At 34.4% G+C, this 14,045-nt stretch overlaps 1 protein-coding gene across 3 annotated transcripts; it reads right to left on the bottom strand.

Moving 5' to 3' along the window:
- Positions 1-1,435: 1,435 nt before the first annotated feature.
- On the bottom strand, positions 1,436-12,693 carry LOC115985226 (beta-glucosidase BoGH3B-like). 3 transcript variants are annotated; one of them, XM_031108202.1, is made up of 9 exons: positions 12,387-12,693; positions 8,781-8,985; positions 8,159-8,249; positions 5,594-5,739; positions 4,835-5,078; positions 4,392-4,496; positions 4,130-4,285; positions 3,262-3,463; positions 1,436-2,485 (listed from the first exon to the last, which is right to left on the bottom strand). In XM_031108202.1, the coding sequence occupies exons 1-9, from the start codon at positions 12,556-12,558 to the stop codon at positions 1,992-1,994; spliced, it is 1,815 nt and encodes a 604-aa protein (XP_030964062.1). In that variant the 5' UTR covers positions 12,559-12,693; the 3' UTR covers positions 1,436-1,991. The 3 variants fall into 3 exon arrangements, with proteins under 3 accessions (XP_030964062.1, XP_030964056.1, XP_030964068.1); XM_031108196.1 differs by having other exon boundaries at positions 4,130-4,312; positions 12,387-12,691; XM_031108208.1 differs by lacking the exons at positions 8,159-8,249; positions 8,781-8,985; positions 12,387-12,693 and adding an exon at positions 5,865-5,883 and having other exon boundaries at positions 1,707-2,485; positions 4,130-4,312.
- Between the last annotated feature and the right edge of the window lie 1,352 nt (positions 12,694-14,045).

The raw sequence follows: 14,045 nt of genomic DNA, 5'->3' as shown, positions 1-14,045 counted from the left end.
TGAGCTCCATGAACTCGAGTTCCATACAATTTTTTTTTTTTTTTTTTTTTTTTTTTTTTTTTTTTTTTTTAAGTTTGATCGGGCATAACTTGATTTTAAAGCAATCGAGTCTCAAAACAAGGACGTGGACCTAAATAGTTTCAAAACAGGGACATATTGCTAAATTTTTTTAAAAAATAAGGGTAAAATGCTAGAATCCCCCTCATCTCCCTTTCCCTATATGTGTGTGTGTGTCTTAGAGAGTATTGTTTATCAAAAAAAAAAAAAAAAGGTGCTCAATGTTGTTGAGTCATTCCACATCGGTAAGGTGTGATATTGAGAAGGGGTTTATCACTTGTTTCGCAACACCAATTGCCGCATGCATTTTTTGTGTTGGCGTGTGAGTGTATTCCCTTGTCTCATCCCCTTTCCTTATACATGTGTGTGTGTCTTACAACTGCTACATACAGTTAAACTAGTGTACTGTTTCTTGGTTACCAAGACTTATATATTTACTTACATACATACATATATGTTTGTGTGTGGGAAAAAACACTCGTAGATAAAATTTAAAATCCACATATTTTAAAATAATAGATTTTGTAACCTTTTTTTAAAAAAAAATTATTATTATTTTTATAATACTAGCCAAAACACCATAAAATTCCTGATATGGCAGATACATTCTGATACAATTTGATATTTAATCCAGTATATTTTAAAGAAGAACCAATATCAATTTAAATGCATGGTACAGATAAAATGCTTAAATCCAAATGACATGTAAACTTTAAGAGGTAAAATCAAAATTACACTAAATTGAAGAGTGTAAATTATAATTTAGTGGTATTTTTATAATTAAAAATTGGAAACAAATTTTTGTTTGACCGACAAAAAAAAGAAAAAAAAAAAGAAAAAAGCATGAAGCACTCTAACTATTGACGTGCAGACCTTGATGAGCTATAAGATATCACTATTAAACTATCTTTCCGTGAAATAATTGCATAAAGATGACCGCAATAGGATAATCCTCCCATCTCCATCTCCTCTTTCCTTCTTGGATTCTTGTTTTAGAAGTTGGAGATGGGTTGTTGTGGCCCTCTCCTTCTTAATATATTCTAATAAATAAATACTAAATAGTCCACACGCTAGTTAGCTCCCCCATTTTTTTAGTTGCCAGTCAAGTGAGTTCACTGCCCTATGAATTAGTTTCACACCCAATTGATCAAACACAAATATCTCTATAACATTAGTAAATACAGCCACCAATCAATCCATACCCCTATAAGCAAAATAAAATCAGACTATAACATGATTAAAGGCACCTCAGGACAAGTGAGAACGATAAAAAAGAAGAGACATTAGTTGATATCTTAAAATTTTGTGGGGGATGTGAGATTGTAATACATGAGACAATAATAAGCTAACACGAGGATCCATTATAAACACTCGTCCATATAAAACAGCTGATCATGGCCAAATTGCTTACCCTTATTCAACAAAGATAATTCATCTTCAACAAAAACCAAAGGGCCTCATACCCTGTTTACAGAGAACAACTAGGATTCAGTGGAAATGGGGCTGCCATAGAATAGGAAGAGCATTGAGTGAATTCTTACATGAAGTACAGACAACTTTGATACATAGGGCTGCCTTAGAATAGGAAGAGAATTGAGTGAATTCATACATGAAGTACAAACAACCTTGATAGTAAGAGAAAATATATAGGCAGAGTTTTCCACCAAACTAGTTTGGAGTAATCTCTTCCATCTCATTATGTTGCGATTCATAAAAACCATCTACATGTTTTAAATAACGTGAGTCATTAAATAGGTTATATGACTAAAAGTGCACGTGGATGGTCATTTGAGCCGCCACGTTGTGCTTTGGAGGAATTTTCCTTCAAACTAGTTTGGAGGAAACTCTATCCAAAATCTATCTATCATGTTACAGCTGTTTCTGCATAAGTGGTTCTGATAAATTATTTTTATGACCGGCCTTGGTTACACAACTCAGTCTAGAGATCTCTCCTTATTGCATGTCAACCCAAAGCCTAGGGGAAATAAAAAGTCACACGAATCGATTCCAATATGCAGAGGCAGTTGTTCAACCTGTTTAAACCATGTCACTGGTAGTCGGCCCTTGAAGTCAAAATCCCCAAAGACAACATCAGCAATTCCCCCTCCTTCACTTCCAGGCAACCAAGCAGCAATCAGAGCATCTATCTTATCCAAAAGCAATGGCTCTAAAAGTAAAGGTCTTCCGGATACCAGAATCACCAATGTGGGGATACTGTCAGCGACTGAACTTATTATGTCAGTTCCATTGAGGGGGATTACAAGCTCTGAATTATCACCGAGGCCCTCTACATATGGTTCTTCACCAACAGCTACAATTGCAAAAGAGAAATCCTGACGTGCTAAGGTGTCTGCTGATGGATTTTGCTCATAAACTACTTCTGTTTCATCTCCTGCTGCAGCTTTAATAGCATCCAAGATGGTTGTGCCTAAAATCCAATGACATCATAAATTCAGTTCCAATGTGCATCCAGGAGTTACGGAATATATATATATATATATATATATATAAATGTATGAAATTCTTTTCCATAGATACCTACTAGCAAGAAAGTTTCAATAAAAGATCTAGCTATGTTGTTGCAATTAAACTAAAGAAACCCTGACAGGACATACCCAGATAATTTTCCTGGTCTTTTCTTTATGTTCTTGTTTTTTTGGGGGGGGGGGGGGGGGGGGGGGGGGGGCGCGGTGTTGAGGGGTAGATATTAACCTAGACATGCTTAAATAGTAACATTTTGCATGATTTCTCTTCACCACCAATGACAAATGTACAATCATATATCACTGAAGAAACAGAATGAACTGGGTAAGCCTTTGCATATTTCAATAATTTTCCCCACATTGCATTCAATTCAGTGAAATTAACTTGATACATATAGACATTCCTGGTTGGCCACAAATTTCTCAAGAACTAGCTTAAATGAGACTCTAAACACATGAATTTTGTAAAGTTCACTTTGTATTAGTAGGGCTGGGTTAAGGTAGATGCCACATGGCTTCAGTGATTAACAGAACCTAAGAGGGAAAAAAAAAAACTAGTCCTACAAAGTTAAATAAAAATTAGCACAATGAAAATCTTAGCAAATAGCACAATGAATTTAAATATTAAAAAAGTCTTAGAAAGCTAAATATCTTGCCACTTTGATTGTGATAGTCAACATATAGCTTAATACTTATAATGAATAACAATGTCATTGCGTACCAATTGTAATCCTGCCGTTGCCTCCAGACCATTTCATTGTCCACCCTCCACACTGATATCCAAGATTATCAGCATGTGTTCCAAAGACACAAATTCTCTTAGCATTTTTGTCTAATGGAAGAAAAGATTTCTTAGGATCCTTTCCATTTTTTAACAGAACCAAGGACTTGCGGACTGCTTCACGTGCTAGATCTCTATGCAACTGCAGAAAATTTCAAACCCAAAACTTCATCTCAGCTTTAAAGTAATAATTCAGTTGAGTTTACTTGCATATTATAGTTGGATGCTAACAAAAATTATTCAATTATCTCCACAATGCATTATAATTTGATATATTGTAGTTCATAACAATGAAACTAGTTATAATGCATTTGCTACTGACATAGGACAAATTGGGAAATTTGTCTGTGTGCTTGTGGTAAGCTTAGAGCTAGGAGAATTTGTGGCTTTGAAGTGTAAAGCTTTGGAAAGAAGGGTTAGAGTCTAGGAAGCATGGACACTTCATTTGGGGCACCGTACCCATGTCACTACTTCCTAGGTAAGGGCTAGGAAGGGCTAATTTATAAAAAATTGTTGTCACAGTGTTGTACCCGTACTAGTACCTAGGCTAGAGTTCAAGAATGACTAGGGCTTGGTAGGAAAAGGAAAAGATTTGCTTTAGCATTACAAAAGAGTGCTGGGCCAAGATACCATCTACATGTGAATTAAATTAATAATTTTAAGCAGTAGTGGAAAAACACACACATTCAAGGGAAAGATACAAATTGAGCTTGATGAAAAATGGGAGAGCTTTTAATAATTTCTGAAGAGAACATTAAAACAGGCAAAAAAGGTCAATACATCATGTCAGAAATTCTGCAAAAGTTACCTTGCAACCAACCGTATCTAGCAAAGATCTATTTGTGAAAGGAAATTCAAAAAGACCAGCAACAAACTTTACTCGAAGTATCCGTTCAACAGCATCATCAATCCTGGCCATTGATATCTCGCCAGATTCAACCAGATCTATCAAGCCCTCCACAAACTTTTTAAAATCATAAGGCACCATCACCTGCATATTTCTTAGTCAAGCAAAGAAGACATAAATCAAAAGAGCAACCTAAGCATTGGAATTGGAGTTCAATCTCTACCATGTCTATTCCTGCGTTAACAGCAGAGGAAATGCAGGAACGGTAATTTGTGCCACGAGGGTCACTAAGTCGGTCAAGTCCAGCCCAATCAGAAAAAATAAAACCCTGCAGCAGAAAACTAACCCAAGAATTATTGAGATGCAGAGGAATTTGATTACTGTAAGTGCAATTTCTCTAATAGCCTTCCCCCTCCCCCCAAAAAAAATCCTGAAAGACCCACATAAAACATAGGAAAAGAAAACAAATGTGAAAGCAAAATAGGTTTATCTTTTCATCTCATTGATCAACAATAAAATTTGGAGACTTAAGATCTAGCAAATAATCAATTAAAGTGTAGAAACTACTTTTTCAGTAGAATATCCAAACCCAAAGATGAAAAACTGTGGATTGGCAAGGAAAGAAATAGATTTGTTTCATAATATGAGTAATATCACAATTTTTACCTTGAAACCTAGCTTATCCTTTAAAATTTCTGTCAGGAGAAAACGGTTAGCATGCAGTTTACACTCATTCCAGCTAGAATAGGATGCCATAATAGTGGAAACTCCCTGAGAAATACAATCCAGATAAGGTGCCATGTGGATCATCTCTAAGTCCTCATACGATAATATAGTATTCCCCTCATTTTTTCCCCGATCAGTACCCCCATCTCCTACAAAATGCTTTGCGCAAGCAATAACATTGTTCCTAGAATCAAATGTAGGATTATGAGAAAGAATCCAATGGACAGCTATAGAAGGAGGAATTAACAACGATCCATTTCATTGCATGGATTAAATATTCCAAATCTAAATTGATCAAAAAGAGGAATTTACAATCAAGATATTTCAAGAAAGAATAAAACAAGTTGAGTACTAGTACAATGCTTGTTGTATGAAGTTTTGTTAGCTGTATAGCTACTTTAGAATCAGAAGATACGGAAAGAGGACAACATAAGTTTTTATACACCAAATACAATACAAGTAGGGATAAAAAAAATCAAGAAAAATTCTTCCCAAGACCAAGAAAAAACTCATTGCTTTGAACAGAAAAGAAAGAAAGGAAATAGATTGTTGTTCCATTGTCTTGTTTTTTACTTTACCAGTAAGATACATATTCTATTTGGAAAATGAATTTGCTAATGAGTTAATCTAATCAAAGATATAAAATGTTTGTTTTTTAAAGAATTGTGAATAGAATCAAATGAATGACTCCCCTCATACCTCCCAGCCACAAAAGGGTAGCCTTTTGGGTGTATGTGGGGTAGCTGGCCCTGCAAGCCTGTGACAATGGAAGTCATCTTTCTAACGATTTCAGTGTCTTCACTGTAACTTTCATAGCATCGCCCCCATCTGGGATCTCTGCAAACCTGTCAAAACGTAAATTAATTTTCTCAACATTCTGTTCATAAAACGAACCTCTACAGGAGAGAATAAAAAAAGAAAAAAATAAGAAAATAACAATAAGAATCTATGTTCTATTAAAAGTGTTAAACTCTCAAACTCCAGCTCACAATTTAAAATCCCAAGTGTGATATCTTACTGAAAGATTTTACAATAGGAAGCATACATCTCATGTTAATGTTAAAACTTTCAGAACCCACAATTTTATCTGATAGGAAGTTACCCGCCTCAGTACCCCAAATTGATTGGATATTGATTCGAATTAGATGAGAGTGTTGTGTGGGTGTGTGTTGAGTCACATCAATCATAAACTAGGTCAATCTAGGCTTTATAAAGAACTACAAGGAGCTTCAATTGTGACTAGACTAGTCATTTTGAGAGATATAGCACAATGTGGCTAGTGCTTTTCCTTAGGTAGTTATAAATAGTATCAAAGACAACCTAATAGTCCCATAAGGGCTCAAAGACACTATCCCACAATGTGGACCTTGACGAAGAGATCGAGGATTTAAGTGGGAGAGTTTATGACACCTAGATTGAGAGGAAATTTGCAATATAACATGATTTATGAAACATTTTCATTAATAAGCACGTTTTTGAAATTATTTTGTAAACTAGTATCTCGAGTTTGAGAGACTCGAGTTCAGCAACAAAATCGAGCCTTTGAGAATCGAGTTTCAGTGCTGGCATACAAATGATGTGAAACTCGAGTTTCTCAGACTCAAGTTCTATAAAAGTAGATCTAGAGAACGCAAGAACTCGAGTCTCTAAGACTACTCCAACTAAGATCGCGATAGCCTAATGGGTCAAAACAAACCCATCAGCTTGTGTGGATTGAGATGCGTTTCAATCAGAGATATCTAGGATTCAAATTCTCCATCCTTGTTGTCACTATTGAATTATCAAAACAAAGACAAGAAAACCACAAACATTGTGCTTGCTCCACTACGATTGAAGCTTGTCAACAAAACCCTCCACTCTTAAACACATGTTGACATATGAAAAAATATGAGAATTTCTCTACATATGGTTGGGGTGGGTTAAGGTTTAGGAGGATTTGTAAATTTTGGGGTTTGGAACCTTTATAGAAGAGGGGTTAGGGTTCAAGCGAGAAAAGATTGGATTTATGGTTGAAAAGAGAAGAAAAAAAAAATATAGAAATAGATTTTTTTGTAATATGTGAACAGTAATGATGAACAGTGCTGTGAATAGAACCAGTAAATAGTATTATGAACAGTACCCTAAGACACTTGTATAGACGCTACTCTTATTTAATAATTTTATCTATTGACTCTTACTTGTTTGAGTACAGAAAGACACTTACATGGACCCTAATCTTAGCCTCTCCTAGTAGAACTAGGACTTCTACTTTGACTAGTAAACCAAAATCCTAATTGAATTAAACCAAAACCCATACATAATGTTCATAAACTACATAAGACTTATTTATAGAAGAAAACCCATGGCCCATGACTAAGGCCCATAACAAAAAATGGGGAATTACTAAAATGCCCTTGACTCTAGAATAGAAAACCTAAAGAGTCAACGAACTGTAAAATAAAGGATAGGAAATCAATTAGTCAACACCTAAGCTTGCTTAAAGTCAGCACCAAGCAAAGGAAAAAAAACCCACTAGGAGTCAACACTTAGGACTGTCTGGAGCCAGTGCTAGACCAGTGGAAGAATTTCAAGCAAAATTTTATTATCAATCAAAATGTTAATTGTCTCCATAGTACAACAATGTCCTTACATTGAATACTAGGATTAAACCTAATCTTAACTGACATAGGAAATCTTAATTTTAATTGATTTGGGAGATCCCAATTATTAAATTACAAAAATAACCTTAAATCTAAGAAATTAAATAAAAATTTCTAATAGCTGAGTAAAAATCTAATTGACCAATAAAAACATTTTTTGATAAGTAGACCAATAAAAATATAATTGACTCCCAAAATTAAAAAAAAAAAAAATTCCTTGCTTCCTGCATCAGTCATCCCTTTTTTGTGAGTTATTTATTGAGCTATATGACACAAATTTTCAACATTCAAACAGGTTTGTTACTTTCCAAACTATAGGAATCAACTAAATTATCAAGATGATGACAACTTTCAAAGACAAAACTAAGTGAATATCATCAACAGATATTGCCAACTGCAAAACATAAACAGTTGCTACATTCGTAAATAACTGCAATCTTCTTCCAATTAGAAACCATCAGCTGAATTGCAAACAAATACGTGTTTACACCAAGCCGGTTTGTTGGGGAAAGCTTTTTACTCAGAATGGTATTACACTCTGAAATTAGAATTACTAGTTCACCATTACAACCACTTCATAACAAACAATGGCCAAGAAAAAAAAAAGTACATCTATAATACTTACAGCCACACAAGGAGCAAAAGTACATTGAATGCCGGTTGCCCTAACTTCAAGTGCTGTTGCTTCCCCAATCTTTTGAACCAAATCTGCATCCCTATCACATGTTCAAAAGTACAAATGGCTATGAAGCTACACTTGGCTCCTAAGAAATTTTAAGCAAAGAAATACAAAAATTAACTGTAATAGTTCTTTGTCATTTACCTTCCCTATAAATGAAATCATTTTTCTTTCCTATGTTTCATGTTTCAACTACTAAAAGAGAAAGTAAGCTGGTGGTTCATAGTCTGGCACTGTGAGATATTATAGTGGTTCACAACAAAGGATATTGATTCATTGCTCTTGTCCTTGACCTGTTTCCTTGGATCCTAAATTTAAATTATAAATTCCATTTTCTTTTTTTCCAACATTGTCATATTAATTAAATGGAGAAGCAGGGAATGCTCCTGCTGCTGCTGGTTTTGAATGAAATATGATGATTTAATTTGGATGCAATATATGAATTTAGAGGCTATGAAGCTAACCGCTTTGCTTCTTACTTTCCTTGTGTGTGTTTTAGATTTGCTAAAAACTGAAAAGTGACAATTATGTAAGATTCCCAGGGACCAGAAGTCCGTCTAACACGAACCTGGTAGCTCCCAAGCCAATATTGTGAGGAAATATAGTGGCTCCATAAACACTACTGTGACCATGAACTGCATCAACCCCATATATTAGTGGTATCCCCAGCCGTGACTCTAGTGCTGACTTTTGAAACCCATCCACCAGATCAGCCCAATCTGACGACAATGCTTTCTGAAAGGGTCCACTACCACAAGCACTGAGTATACCTCCTGCATATATAGTCCACCAATTGTACGGAAAATCATATAAGTGAAACATAAAAGGGCAGACATAGACACCTATATATCTGAAAAGCAAATGCAAACATTTTTCCCCTTCCATTTACTCAAATAGAATTCGCAAAATTACAGTCTCCAACATTTCATGAAATGACACTCATCCCAAAATGCCCTCAGGTATGTATAATAAGAGCATCTTCAACAGACTTTTCAAATTTTTATACTTTGGAGGGTAAACAGTTCATTTTACTTTTAGCCTACTTACTTTTTCAAATATACTTTTTAATAGACTCTCTATCTTATTTAAATATTATTTCTTCATTCATTCTTTATTTTTTTTTATCATCATTTATTTTTTCTATATTCATTCTCAACAATTATATTTTTCAATAAAAAAATGTTATATTCATAATATTTTTCACAATACTTTCACAGGAATCACATCAAAATCTTATGTGGAAAGTTGTTATTAGTTCTAATTTGAACTCACCACTGAAATTATTTTTTTACTCACCAATATTAGCTAATAACAATCTATTACTTAAAATTTATTGTGAAAATATTGTAGTAACATTTCTTAATTGCAATTTTTTTTTTCCAAACTTAATTACATCCATACGTTTCTTTTTTTTCTTTTCTTTTTTCTCTTGGTTTTTTCTCCACCACACACCTATCCCACTCCCATCTCTATCTACCCTTCTTTTTCTTTTTCTAGTTCATTCCAGATCTCAATTTCACTTTCTCTAGCTCTCTCTCTTTTTTTCTTTTCTTTTTTTTTTCTTTTTTTTACTTTTTCTATTTCTATTTGATTCTAGAACACTCTCTACAGTGATAAGAAACAAAGAAATTAAGAACGAGTGATTGCTTGCTCCACCGTTGATCAAAGGACAAAGGCAGGCGTTGTCTCATTTTTGCTCCACCGTGGGTTGCTTGCTTGCTCCACCGTGGGTCAGATGGCTTCTGTCTCTTTTTTTTTTCTTTTTTTGCTTTTATTGTTATGATTTGATTAATTTTAAGATTGTGTTTTTTATTATGCTTGAGTTTATAGATGTTTAAGAGAAAGGATTGTTGTGTTTGTAGCCGTTGTGAATGTTTGAATGAGACTGAGTTTAGAGATGTTTGAGAGAAAAGATCAAGAATAGTTCTGTTGTTACCATTGTGATTATTAAGGGAAAATTAAATATTTTAATTAGTTGTGATTATTGAGACTGAATTAATTCTTTTGCTCATGAACAGGTCTCTCTCTTTTCTCTTTTTTCCTTTTTTTTTCTTTTTTTTTTCTTATTTCATTTGGTTTATGAGAAAAATTATTTTCGTGTTTGGATTGTATTTTGTGTTTTGTAGCCGTTGAGATAAAGAAGAGAGAAAGAGAGTGATGAAGAAAGAGAAAGGGAGGAAAGAGAAAAAAGTAATTTTTTATTCAACCGGGCAATATTTTAAGGGAGGATATTGTTTAAAGCATCTCCAATAGAGCATGCATAGCTAAAATATAGAGAGTGAAACCGGAAAAAAGAGGAAAACTGTGCTCCAACAGCCTCTCTAAAACCTAAAACCGGTTTTTTTTTTCCATGAACAGTAACTCATCAAATCTTTTTTTCTATTATAATAATTAGGTGTTGAATAAAAAAATATTGGAAGATGTGTAGTTGTTAAAAAAAGAATAAATAATGAATGAAAAAATAATATTTAAATGAGATAGAGAGTCTGTTAGAAAGTGTATTTAAAAAAGTAGGTAGATAAAGATAAAAGTCACTGTTCATTCTCCAAATAGTACAAAAATTTGCTAATTTTGCTGGAGATGCTCTTAGAGGAGCTACACTAGAGAGATACTGTAGCAAATCTAAAAAAAAAAAAAAAAATGGAGATAGAGAGGCTGTTGGAGGGGTTTTTTTGTGTGTGAATAGTGACTTTTTTGGAGAAAAAATAGAGATAGAATGACTGTTGGAGATGCTCTAAATGCATCTGTTAGGAGTGACTTAAGTATATGCCCTCTCAAACAATTATTTTATTAACCCAATATTCCATTTTTAAAAAAGACTCTAGCTTAAACAATAGACAAAATGACACTCCTCTCCTTAGGTATGTATACAACAACAGCGGAGTTTTAGGATCCGTTTGATTGGAAGAGTGGAAAAGTGGAAGAATAGAAAATAGAGAGAGGATAGAAAAGTGGGAGGATAGAAAATATTTTAGTTTTTCCTCATGGTGTTTGGTTTAGGGTGGAAAAGTGGAGGGACAGAAAATATAATTTTTATAAATTTACTTTTATATCCCTACTAGATTAAAAAGAAAGTAACAAATTATAAAATAAAATAAAAAAGAAAAAGAAAAAAAAACCGAATCAAGTATAGACAAAAAACAAAAACCAATGAAGGAAATTAAATATTAAAAAAAAAAAGTAGCAGTTGAACAGAAAATGAAAAAACTAAAAAAATAAAAAAAGGAAAAAGAAGCAGCAAAACCTAGTTAACAATGAGCAACAACACAGCTGCACAGGGATTCTATAGTCCATTTATGTTCTCTCTAGTTTTCTTCTCAATTTGGAGAGAAAACATTTTGATAGACCCAGGAAAAAAACACGCAGGCCCCATTAGTTTTTTTTCCCTCCCCTCCCTTCAACCAAACACTCACAAAAAATGCTTTTTTTTTTTTTTTTTCATCTTCCCTAAAATCCACCCAACCAAACATAGTATTAGTCCCAACTTTTTTGGGCTTGACTATAGATTCTCAACATATTAATTAGGGTCGATCATATATATTCTTTTTCTCTATTCTATTCAATCTGAAGTCATACTCTCTGTTACTAACCTAATTGACATGTCATTTTTTATTACTTCTACTAATGTTATTTTTGGCCTTCCTCTATCTTCTCTTCAATCTCTCCATCCTTATGAATTATGAATTATTGATGTAAGATATCAAAAACTCTCGCTCTTTAGTATCTCTTAGCCATCAAGTTTTACCACTCTTTTGTCTCTATTTCTACTTATACTAAACTTACCTTCCATGTACTCTGTATTAGTCCTACATAAACAAAAGCCTTTAAATTCTAGGACGTCTCACCAAATTCCTAATTTGGCAGTAACTCTACTTCTAGTTTCATTCACTAAACTATTACATTTATAAAAACTTCAAAGGGGGAGTGTCATTTCATGAAACTTTGGGGGTGGGGGGTCATTTTGTAAAGCCTAAAAAGAGGTTGGCGTAATTTACCCAATAAAATTAAATTTAAAAAAGTAGTGTTTTATTAATTTCAAAAGTGTCATTTCATGCAAGTCCAAATGACATAACTTACTGTACAAAAAGCAAAGAACTTTCTTTTACAAGTGCATACATGCATACACACAAATATGAAGAAACTTTAAAGAGACTGAGAGAGAGTGAGTGTGTACCGATAGAGAGGTCTTTGATGGCATCAGGGGTGGCAACACGGCGCTCAATCTGGGTCATCTGGCCGACCTTCTCTTTCAAAGTCATTCGAGAAAGAAGGTCCCTAATACGAGCCTCTACGGGTTCATTGGGATCTCTGTAAATGCAATTCATGTCCTCCTCCACTTTCCCCATTCTGAGCAGGCTTTGTGAGCTTCACTATGACCACAGAACCAGTGGAATAAATAGGTGATAACATAAATATCAGAAATTTTATAGGAATATTTTTCAAGTTGATGTCTATTAAATATTTTCCAAACATTGACTTGAGTCAACCGAATGAGTTCAAGAATTGTCTCCTACATAAAAGAACTTTAGCCACACAATGAGGATATATGAATTTGATACCTTGTTGGTGCTAGTTTATCAGACTTTTCCCACTCAGAGACAGCAAAGCGCGTTTAATAATGTCTCTCTATTCTACTAAAAAAACATAGAATTGACTTGACTTGGACTCGACTAGCCAGTGGTTTGAATGATACCTTTGAAGACTTACAGAAAAACGACAGCATTTGAAACCTAATAATACTACTACTTAAAAGCAGTTTTAGGAACAACTTCAACGTACAATTTACAGCTACTGTCAGAGAATAGTAAAACAAATGAAAGACTTTTTGACATGGTGATTGTAGCAATTTGGTCTAGTGTGCTCTAGGGTTCCACAATGACGGCAATAATGTTGCGTTTGTGGATCTCTTTGTTTCTTAGGAAGAGACTTTTATCTTGCTTTGTGCTTAGCCACAATTGGCTTGGAAGACTTCATCAACACCATATGATTCACCACATTTGGCTTCTTTTCAGATTTTACATTGTCAACAAGAGGAGTTGATGCTTCTTTAGCCTTGACAAACTTCATTTCCTTTGGCACTTTAGAGTTTGAGCTACCTTCTCCAGTATACCCTTAGCCACTTCTATCCGAAGAGGGCTTTTGATAGATAAGCACTTCATCAAGTTTCTTGGAAGCAACATGCTCCACTCTGGCATTTGCTTGAACAACCTCAAGCTTAAGAAACTTTATCTTGGAATAGGCATTGTTTAGTTCTTCATTTAACCCTTCAACTTCACACTTGGTCTCTTTGTTCCGCGCGAGAATGCTTTTATAGTCCTCTTTGGCTTTCTTCATCTTTCTAATGGCTACCTTAGCCACTCTTACATATTCTCCACTCTTTTCAACAAGTGCATTGTAGGATTCTTGCAATATATTTGTTCCTTCATAAACGCACTCTTCTTCATCATCATCAGATTCATCTCCAACACCAATAGATTCCACTTCCTTTAGAGTACTTAAATCTTCCGAGAAATCTATGGGTGCAATGGCCATGAAAGCGAAGTAGTTTCCTTCCCCATCACAGCTTTCTTCAGACTCGGAGTTTGAGCTATCCGAATCACTAAGGGTTGTAGCAAAAGCTCTACCCTTTCCCTTCAAATAGGTAGGACATTCTTTCTTCAAATGACCATGCCCGTTGCACTCATAACAAGTGATTCCTTGAGAAGGAGAAGAGTCTTTGGAATCTTTCCTTTTGAAGTCCTTCTTGTCTTTCTTGAAATTGGAGAATTTTCCTTTCTCAAAGGACTTCCCATCCTTTTTGAACTTCAAGAACTTGCGAAAGTTCTTTGCAAGG

This window comes from Quercus lobata, chromosome 1, assembly GCF_001633185.2.
Source record: "Quercus lobata isolate SW786 chromosome 1, ValleyOak3.0 Primary Assembly, whole genome shotgun sequence".
NCBI classification, from domain to species: domain Eukaryota; kingdom Viridiplantae; phylum Streptophyta; class Magnoliopsida; order Fagales; family Fagaceae; genus Quercus; species Quercus lobata.
The sequence above is the reverse complement of the archived record's forward strand: the minus strand, read 5'-3'. Positions and strand labels throughout refer to the sequence as shown.